General features: G+C 45.6%; 1 protein-coding gene across 1 annotated transcript in view; it reads right to left on the reverse strand.

Annotated features, from left to right (window-relative positions):
• Window positions 1-10867, reverse strand: part of TG (thyroglobulin) — a 254111-nt gene that overhangs the window by 152780 nt on the left and 90464 nt on the right. The window contains exons 29-34 of the mRNA XM_008570298.1: window positions 9778-9858; window positions 7395-7532; window positions 6446-6622; window positions 5051-5162; window positions 2796-2875; window positions 1908-2051 (exon numbers count right to left, since the gene is read on the reverse strand). Coding sequence (XP_008568520.1) covers window positions 1908-2051; window positions 2796-2875; window positions 5051-5162; window positions 6446-6622; window positions 7395-7532; window positions 9778-9858 — 732 coding nt within the window. The remainder of the gene's footprint in view (window positions 1-1907; window positions 2052-2795; window positions 2876-5050; window positions 5163-6445; window positions 6623-7394; window positions 7533-9777; window positions 9859-10867) is intronic.

Here is a 10867-nt window from a genome sequence, read left to right on the forward strand (position 1 = left end):
GAATAAATTCAAATCAAGTCACAAGATGCTGAAGGTGGACCTCAGTGGGGAAAATTCCATTCGGCATGGAAATAATCAACTCTGAAAAAATATGCCACGAAGCCAAGGAGTACATAGGTGTTTGGTAGGTTCATGAACAAGGAATGGGACAAAATTCTGCCTGGGACCCTCATCTGGACCTTTCAAGTTGGATATGACTCTGGAACAAGAGGCCAAACCAAACCATCAACTGGTTTGGTTTGTTTGCTAGCTATTTTTTTTTTCACTTTATTAGTCAATTGTTACTCAACTGAGTTGGAGACAAAAACAGTTAGACAAGGTATTTAGACATTTTAATAGCCAATCAATCATGGGATATTGAAGAGCTGCCAGGTGGCAACATTATAAAGGAGGAAAATGTAAGTTTGGGGTCATCAGATCTGGGCTTGCAAACTAACTCTGCTTCTTACTAGCTATGTGGTTTGGGTCAAGTAACTTCAACTCTCTATGCCATACTCCTCTCATCTTAAAATAGAGGAAATAATGCCTACCCCCTATGGGTGTTATGAGTACTACGTGACATAACCCATGTAGACCCAGCACGTGCCTGCCAAACAGGAGGCACACAAAGAATGTTAGTTCTCCTCTCCTTGCCTACTTTGGTCAAAGTGTTGTGTTGAGTAATGTGAAGAAGGTGATCAAAGTTATGAATCTCTAAGAGTTCTTCCAGATCAGACATTCCGTAACTCTAACTTCTAGGGCAAGAGCCAAGCAAGAGGTCAACATCCATCCTGCATTTACTCTGAAACTAAGGAGGAGGCCACTAGCGGGAGATGTGGGAAATACTGAACCCCAGCTCAGCCTCTCCATCTGACTCCTCCCAAGACAGGGTTTTCGATCTCTTTGCATCTGGGACATCTTTGTGAGTTTGCTTCTGCAACACAAGATGAGGATGTCTAGTTTCCATGTCGTTGTCCACTGCTCCCCAAGTCTACCCACACCACAAACACCCAGAATGTAAGACATGACAGGACAATAGTGAGTCTCATTCACTTACTTTACCAATGGAGAAACTGAGGAAATGCCATGACTTTCCTAAAGACAAACTCATAGTAGATGGCAAAGTTGGGAAGACACTAATGTCTCCTTATTTGAGTCCAGTAGTTTCTCCACTACACCAGGATGGTCATTCATTCATTTCTTCCTCAATTTCAAATCAAGCTCCTAAAATGTGCCAGGACATATGCCTCACATGCCATAAGGGCCCACAGTGAGCCAGAACTTCCTTGGCCCTGAAATTCTAACAGCATGTGCATTGTCAAATACATACTGCTTGTCTCTCTTTTCCTCCCTGAGACTGCCACATGTTACATGGTCCTGATTAATTGGCAGAGTGAGAAAACCAAGGGAATCCGGCAGAGTGGACATTTGTTGATTTTTCCTGTCCAGAAACAGTACCTTAATAATATTTGGGGGAACTTCCTCTGCCCCACTGTGTACAGTTTTGTTGGGGCCATCACTCAAGCTGCCCTACTCTCTCTCTGGCAGTGGGTGGACTCACAGCCCAAGCTGGGCCAAACTCTCTCACTTGAATTCAAAGCTTGAATACAACAACCAAACCCTATGGAGCAGATCAGTGATGACCGTAACCCACTAAAGAAGTTGTCTACTTGTTCTTGCTAAATACATCCATGGAGCTGGTCCATTTCCATCTCTTCTGAGACCTAGTTGGTCATCTTCCTTTTAAGTCAATGGGCAGACTTCTAATAAATTCTTTTTCTGCTTAAGTTAAGTAGAATCAATTTCTGTGGCTTGAACACAGTGAATCTTGACTAATCTACTTCCCAGTCCAAGAACATTGTCCTAATGAAAGGTTGGGAAACAGTCAACTAAAGAGGTGCATGTAGTGTTAGGAACAGGTTACTTACTGGGTTTCTGATACCATCCAAAGGGGTAGGTGCGAACTTCAGTGTCAGGGGATCCACAGTCCAAAATACGCCAGGCACCTTCATTTTCCTCAGTGCATGTCTGAAGTCCCAAGTTGTTCAGAGTTAGACATGTCACCTCTCCCCCTGGAGCAAAAAATAGCCAGGACCAGGAAAATGAGCATGGTGTAAGATTCCAATTGAATGAGAGAAATTCTGCAAATGCATTGTTCAGCAGACATTTGGAGCCCACCACTATATTCCAGGTATGATCTTAGCCATTGCTAAAAACACTTGTGCTTGAATGTAAGGAGCCTCTGGCCTACGAGCACAGGGACAGAGGTAGCTAATATTTATCAAGCACCTATCATGTACCCAGGGCTGTGCTAGGCTCTGTTTGCATCATCTCACTTGATCTTCACACAACCCTATGAGGAGAACAGTATTTATATCTCTATTTATAGATGAGGAAATTGAGACCGAGAGAGATTAAGTAACTTGTCCAGAATCATACTACTAGTAAGAGACTGAAGCAGATTTTAAATACAGATCATATGGATGGATCCAAAGTTCACTCTACCAAGCTGCCTACACCGAGTCTTGAAAGATGAGCAGAAGACAGCTAAGTAAAGCATGGAAGGAAGGAAGGCTATTTCGGTCAGGAGAACTGCCTGTACAAAGTTGACAGATCACTGGACCAAGAGCTATGTCCCAGTTATCACATTTATTAACCACCTCCTCTCTCCAAGCCCCACTTCCCTACTTGTGAATAAAGATCACTCCTCCCCACCCTCCTTGAGAAGATGCTGAGGATGAGATAAGATCATAGATGTGAATGTTTTATAGACTGTAAAGTGCTGTACACAGGGGAGAGGGAGTTGTTATTATCACCTTTTAACTGGGAAACATTTAGAAATCCAAAGCCGGTGCAGCATGGGTCCACATCACACAGTCTTTCACATTCAAAGAACCTGGTGTAAGAAGAGAAAGAGCAGCACTGAAGGCTTTCGTTGGTGACCCAAGACCTACTGAGTGGCCTGAATTGTAGCCATTCTTACTTTCGGGGACCAGCTTTTGTTATGACTGTCGAAACTGGGAATGCTTTGGTCAATGTGCATGAGTGGATTCCTAGCTTTGAGGTTCTTTCTTACACCAAAATTCTACACTTTTCTCAGGAATGTTGTTTCCATCTTTCACTCACTCATTCATTCATTCATTCATTCAGCATATATTCCACGCCTATCATGTTCCAAGCCAAGCTGACCCAGGCTCCTGAGTGTGTTTCTGCAATCCTCTCAGGTAAGGAGAAAGTCTCAGCTTTGGACTCTGGGCAAAGGGAAAAGCAGTAGAGAAAGCATCTTTAGAAAGGGGAGATTTCATGGGCTTAGAGTCAGTGTGACCCCACCAGCAAAGAGCTGAGTTGTGTCCCCCTTGGTTTCCCTCTTACCAGTCACACTCTATGAACACAGTTCTGCTTTCTGGGCCAGTCCATCTGAGCCATCAGGACCTACCTTGCTTACAACTCAGTGTGGCTACTAGACCACACCCTCGGCTTCTAGGACCAGTCATGGCAGGAGGGACTTAGTGGATCCAAACCAGTGGCACCGGGCTCAGTTCTAAGTCACCTCTGCTCTGACCACATGTCACAGTCTGATCCCTCATTCCTGATTCCTGAGAACTTGCTGAACCCCTTAGTCCTTTTTTGATGTGGGGCCCCTTCCTTGTTCTTGACATTCTCCTTCCCTGAACCCAAGTCCCATTCTGGCGGTTGAAGCTTCTATCTACTGGGCAGCTNTTTCATGGGCTTAGAGTCAGTGTGACCCCACCAGCAAAGAGCTGAGTTGTGTCCCCCTTGGCTTCCCTCTTACCAGTCACACTCTATGAACACAGTTCTGCTTTCTGGGCCAGTCCATCTGAGCCATCAGATGAGAACTTGCTGAACCCCTTAGTCCTTTTTTGATGTGGGGCCCCTTCCTTGTTCTTGACGTTCTCCTTCCCTGAACCCAAGTCCCATTCTGGCGGTTGAAGCTTCTATCTACTGGGCAGCTTCTCCAGTGTGGGCTGCATGTCCATCCTGATGCAGGTGAGCCCTCTCCCTCTCCTCCACTCTCCCAGAACCCTGTCCACCTGCCCACCTGCCACTTGGAAGCCCACTGCTAAAGTCCAGCTTGACCATGCGCTTTCCCAGCTAACTAAGCTTTCCTGAGTCCAGATACACATGCTCTGCTACCCTAGTTTCTGTGCCAGCACCATGGTCAGCCTGATCCCTGGTTTCAGCCCTCCCTTTCATCCACTCTACCATCAGCACAGCAGTGTCCAACCAGATCTCAAGACAGACTAGCCTATATTATCTTCTAACCCCATTAAGTAGACCTTAAATGCCAGAACGTGATGCAGTTTCATAACCCAGCACTTCATAGGTCAACAGTGCCTGGATCAATGACTCTTGAATTTTAACGTACAAAAGAATCACTCGGGGGGTGGGGGGGGGCTTAAAGTTCAGATTCTTGAGCCCCACCGCAGGAATTGCTGATTCAGTAGGTCCAGGAATGAGCTTAGTAAAAGGCCTCCTGGTGATTCTGACAGGCCAGAGCCACAGACTACGCTGAGGGAAACCTCACCTTGAATTAAAACAACTAAATAGCAACTAAACAAATAAATACATAATAAAATAAAATTTAAAAATAGCAAATAAAATAAGTAAAAAGTCCTTATGAGCCTACGGTTCTGTTAAAAGTTATACTTGCTGTATAGATTCTGAATACAACACTGCGAGCTTTGAGATCAAGTTCATTACCTTGCTTGATACTTTTTACTAATTGACAAGATGCAGCTCAATACGGAGGCTCAGGGCTAAATTTTGTGTTGAATATCAGAGTTTACCTTAGCCAAGGTTTTTAGATATGGTTATCTCCCTATTACCTTTTTCCTGAGTCCAGATACACATGCTCTGCTACCCTAGTTTCTGTCCCAGCACCATGGTCAGCCTGACCCCTGGTTCCAGCCCTCCCTTTCGTCCACTCTACCATCGGCACAGTATAAAAAGGTTTTTATACTTCTGCCTTTAACTGTTATGGCATCACCTTCTTCATGGATGTAGAACAATCTTAATAATAAATACTCAGGATGGGGCAGAAGTAGCTTACCCACTGGAAATGGATTTTTCAGACATGGGCACTTTGTTTCTAATGGAAATCCCAGTCAGCTTTTGGAATGGCAGGCGAGTATAAAAGCTCTTCACTGTATCTTCCAGCACAACTACACAGAGGAAGAAAGAAATTATATTACTTAAGAGAGATTTGTTGTATCCGTGAAAATATGATAACAAAAGAGTAAAAGCCAGACCGAAAAGCTTCCGATTAAAGACGGCATATTAAACTCATGTTCTGACTCTCAGCTCCTACCCCAAATCTCACTAAAATAATAGTAAAGGGATTCTTGTAAAGGCATAAATACACCAGGAAAAAAAGAATAGGAGAGAGGAACTAGCAACAAAATTTTGGAAGCTAGAAAGCATGCAGAGGAGTAAAAATTTATTTAATAGGCCTCAGAAAGCTGACTCAACTTTTCTGTGAGAAGAACCAAGAAGCAACTCAATATGCCTTCTGGAGTCCCAAAAGGTTTAAGCATTGGCAGCACTGGGGCAAAGGCAGTCTACAATAGAAGGACTGGCTGGAAAACTCTTTGAGAAGGAATTAAATCTGCAGATGGCTCCTCTGCTTTCCACAGCTGACAACTGCCCTTCCTTACTACGAAGAAGATGGAAGGTTATTCTCTGGAGATGACAGAAGAGAGGGTCTCTCATGTGCACCAGGCAGCATGGCATGAGCACCATACTGAAAACAGGAAATTCTTTCAAGTCAGTCTGCACAGTGAACACTGAGACTCCCCGACCTCCCAACCTTGTTTGGTGCCCAAACCACTAGCAGTCAGGCTTTTGCCCCCAGGCCAGGTATTGAGAGATTCCCCTGGAGGAGGGGCCTAAAAATATTGATATGAAGAATCCCCCAAAGGGTGCCCAACTAGATTATCTTGCCGAGAAACCTAAAGTCAACAAGCTCCTGCCATGTACATGGAGCTTCCCGATCAGTCTTTGGGCCTCTCTTCCCTTTGAGTGGAAAACCAAGGGTTACCAGACATCTGAGAAGGGTCTTCCACAAAGAAAATCAAACAGTAAGAAGAGTGGCAACATCTGGAGGAAACAGAGACTGTACAAGGAGTAAAACTACCCCACCCCCAAAATAAAAAGCATCATTCATGTCCTTGGAGAGAAAAATTGACTTCCGTCTTGTTAAAGACACTGTTGCTGAACTTTTCTCTAACTGACAGGTGCACTAATGGTGGCTCTCTCTGAGGAGTGACACTCCAGAGCAGGGTTACCCTCTATAGTCAGCTTGATGCATTTCCAAATGGCTTCCCATCTCTACAGGGATCAGGGATAACTTTAAGAAAAAAGAAGAAATTAATCTGGATAGTTCTAAAATGCCAGAGCCAGAAGCCCATTGGAAATACAGTGTATGCAGACCCCACCACGAGCTCACCTTTTTTCCGGAACAGGGCCTTTGGCTTGTAGGGAAGAATCACCCTGCAACCCTGGGCACTGGACTCCAGGATGTCGTCACACACCTGGGCCTCTGGGTAGAGGGTGCAGGTGAAGTACAAGGGCACACTGTCTGCTATCTCTGCGAGCTGACAGAAGGAGGGCTCCTGCATACAACCTATACACAAGACAACAGCTGGTTTTTAGTTCTTGGGGACTCTAAAGGGAGAATTACCTCTACAGGATCCTCGGGGGAAAAAATTGCCTGGTATGGACTCTTCCTAGTTGCAGCAAAAGCCCAAGACAGTCAAGGCCATTCAGTCTGGAAAGTCCAAGCAAAAACACTGGGGTTCTGCTGGCTGGAGGGGGCCCAGTGGCCCTGAATAAAGGCAGAGTCTAAGAGGGGTGAGGCACTAGTCTCAAAATCAGCAATACCGGAGGTGAAATACCTATGGCCATCTCAGAGTCAGGATCTGCAGACCAGAGGCCACAGGATTATAGATCTGTGAACTTTGTGAATGATTCCCCCCCGCCCCCCGCTCATGTCCATGTCAGTCTTTGCCACTGGCACGTGAGCTCCCTGAGGACAAGAAACATGGTTTATTCATCCATTTGTCTCTTTTTAGCCCCAAAGGCAAACACAAGGCCTAGAACATAATGCATACTCAATAACTGCTGGACGGATGGATGTATAGATAGATGGATGGATGGCAGATGGATGGATGATAGGTTCTGGGAGCAGAATTGAGATTAACTACACTGTAACCTTCTTGAAGACAGAGGTTATGTCCCATCTTTCTGCTGTACCACCCATGGTACTAAGAGTATAGTGGTCCCTCAGTGATGCCACTAAGTTTGATCTCATCTGTGTCTCAGGAGTTGTTAAGCCAGGCCTGTGGTGCCTGACCACAGGGTTTGGAAGAAGATGGATAAGGGATAAGGGCACTTACGAGAAAGGCACCACAGGTTTGCCCGCTGGGCTGAAAACAGGTATTTGAAAAGCCAGTGCTGCCGGCTGGGCAGGGATCGGTTTCCATTGACAATGACCTGGTTAAGGTCCACAGGAGAGAAAAGTTCTGTTGTCAAATCTGAAAGAGAAGGAGAGAGTCAACTTCCTTTGCCTTTATCTCTACAGCAAATATGAAAGAAACACAAGACAGACAGACAGACAGAGACAGAGATAGAGAGAGAGATGTTTTTAGGCTATGTTAGGTCAGAGCAGGTCTGGAGCTAATAGGGCTAAAAGTCTGGTCAGGCAGAAAGGGTTCAGAAAGTCCCAGAAAATCCTAAAAATCATAGAGTTGCAAAGCCTTAGAATCTTGGCTTGGAAGAAGCCTTGGAAACCATCTGGTACACCTTTTCACCCAGTGTAGGACTTTTCCCCACAAGATTTCTGGCCAGTGCCCCTGTAGCCCTGCATGACATCTCTCTGCTGACCACAGCAGACTGCCCCATTGTTAGGGAGCTGTGGACTCCAATCCATCTCTTTGTAACTTTTAGCCACTGATGTTTCTTCTGTCATCTGATGCCGCATGGAAATCCAACCTCTCTCCCAAATGACAGCCTTAGTCTATGAAGACAACTTCCAGCTCCATTCAACCCCAAACCTGAAAGTTTCGGTTCGGCCATTCCCCCAGTCTTTCCCTGTGTCTCCACTTGGCTAGCACACTCTTTCCCCTGCATTCCCACTGCTGCCCCTGCCACACTGTCCTGCAGTGGCTGGCATGTGGGAATTCTCACTAGTCTGTGGTCATTCAAGGGCACAGCATACATGTTCAAAACACGTTTGTTGAATGAAGGAATGAATACCACAGCCACTTTATTTTGTTACTGGCTTACACTCCATGTTAGGAAAAAGCCATCTCCTACTTGTTCTCTTCAACCTTTATGCTCTCTTTAAAGGCAAGGGGACGAATATGGGGCTTGCCAGATGGTAGTTTGCTCTCTTGGCTTCCCTGTGCTTGTCTCAAACACTCGTACTGATTGCAGTAACCTGATGCAGAAGGGAAAATTCCTCTTGGTGCTTTGAATTGGAGAGGTCATTCTCAGAGACCCTGAAAAGCACAGTCCAAGTAAATGAACACATGGAGAAGCTACCTGGCCCTGATTCAATGGAATCTCTCCTTAAGGCGCTTTATCTTCTTAAGCCCAGGAATGTAATCAACTGAGAAGCTGATCTTTGTCTATTCACCCTGAATCCCTCCAAGGTCTTGGGCAGGGGCCAAGCTCCCTTTCTAGGGGAGAGGGAGAATGGGGGGTGGGTCTTTCTTGTGGGAATCATGTGAGAGCTTTGTAAATGCAGCCCCAGCACAGTGTACTGTATAATGATGGATTTTATAGAACGTTCTCAAGTGCCACTGACTCATTCACGTTGACATTGCCATGAGCTGTATGACTAACCCTAAAAGGCACTGCTGAGGTTAGGGATCACAAAGGCAAATGCTCTGGATCAGGCAGGGGAGGGCAGGAGTGCAGGGTGCTGGGCATTTTTCAGGCACCTGTGAAATACCAGGCAATGTGCCAGGTGTTGTGTCACCTAATGAGAGAAGACGTAGCAAGTTCCTTTTATTCTGCACAAGAATCCAGGACCCTTAGCAGGTCAGCAAATTACCCATGGCCATGCAGTTAGGAGTAAGTGGCAGAGAAGTGGCTCAAGCTCTGGGCTACCTGTTTGCAATGTGCTGTTCTCCCATCACACCATGCTGCTTCCTGTGCCCTGTGCCCACTGCTCTGCCTCCCACCCCTGCCTTCTTCTCCCTCCCTCCTCTCCCCCTCTCCCTCCTTCCTCCCTCTCTCCCTCTCTGCCCCCCTGAGTTTTGGCTTCATCTCACTCATCACAGTTGTAGACTCTGGAGGTAGAGGTCTCAGAAATCACATATGTGCTGTCTGTATTAAAGTTTGCATTCATAGCCTCCACTGCATGTCACGACTCTCTTTAAAATGATTCTCATAGACAACTCATTCATTAAACAATTTCAGAATATTTACATTTTGCTTACACTCTTCAGGATTGATAGAAGTGAAGTTGCTGACCACAGCCAGGTGAACGCTGCTCTTTAATAGTGTTTTTCTGGTTTTGTTATTAAGGTTGCTTTCTTTTCTAGCAACAGTGGTGAATCAGCAACAATTTCACTTCACTTTCTGTGCCAGTTGACCCTCTGAGGAATCGTATGTATTTATGAAATGGATAATTGGCTGAGAAGTTTGGAGGAGAGTCTGGCTGCAGAACAGAGTGGTGTGATAATGGATCCATTCACTGAATAAACCTTCGTATCACCATCTTGCCTCCATAGTCAGATACCCAAGTGTGTGAAAAGGTTTCTGGTCTGGTACCTGTTTCTGTCGGAGATGCTGGTCTTGGTACCATATCTCTTCTACATTCCATAGACTCAGGTCGAGACCCCATGTCAGAATCTAGGAGGGAAAAAAAAGTAGTAGCTGTAATGTTGGGGAGAAGGGATGATATTCCTCTGGTCAAAAAGTGATAGTAACAATGTGGGAAACTCTCATGGCTCGTGGCCAGGTGCCTGGATGGGATCTGGGACAGATGCAGTGGCACAGGTCTGCTGCTCCCTGGGCATTTATGGCACATCAGCCAACCTCTCAATAACAGAGCTGGCATTGTGTGTGATACTGAAATTATTAACATTTCCAGAGTTCTTTAGAGTTAACAAAATACGTTCATAAATGTTGGTGTTTACAGCATCATTCGAAGGTAAGGAGTAAGATTTCCATTTTACTCTTGAGAAAACTGAGACTCAGAGAGGTGAAGTACTTTATCCCAGACAACTCAGGTGGTCAGTGGCTGAATTGGAATTTGAAAACATTTAATGAAAAGTCCACATCAGAAACAAGTCTTCCACGAAAGCAGAGGGAGCCTACAGGGAGACGAGGGCATCGGGCAGGGCCTCAGGCACTTCTGTGCAGTGTGGCAAGCACCCTGGCGAGAAGCAGCTCCTTCACTGTCACCAGCTAGCACCGTACAGACCAGAAATTTCTGATAACTGGGACGCACNCCCCCCGCCCCCCGCTCATGTCCATGTCAGTCTTTGCCACTGGCACGTGAGCTCCCTGAGGACAAGAAACATGGTTTATTCATCCATTTGTCTCTTTTTAGCCCCAAAGGCAAACACAAGGCCTAGAACATAATGCATACTCAATAACTGCCGGACTGATGGATGTATAGATAGATGGATGGATGGATGATAGGTTCTGGGAGCAGAATTGAGATTAACTACACTGTAACCTTCTTGAAGACAGAGGTTATGTCCCATCTTTCTGCTGTACCACCCATGGTACTAAGAGTATAGTGGTCCCTCAGTGATGCCACTAAGTTTGATCTCATCTGTGTCTCAGGAGTTGTTAAGCCAGGCCTGTGGTGAGCTTCCGATTAAAGACGGCATATTAAACTCATGTTCTGACA

The sequence above is a fragment of the Galeopterus variegatus genome, unplaced genomic scaffold, assembly GCF_000696425.1.
Source record: "Galeopterus variegatus unplaced genomic scaffold, G_variegatus-3.0.2 Scaffold589, whole genome shotgun sequence".
Lineage (NCBI taxonomy): Eukaryota > Metazoa > Chordata > Mammalia > Dermoptera > Cynocephalidae > Galeopterus > Galeopterus variegatus.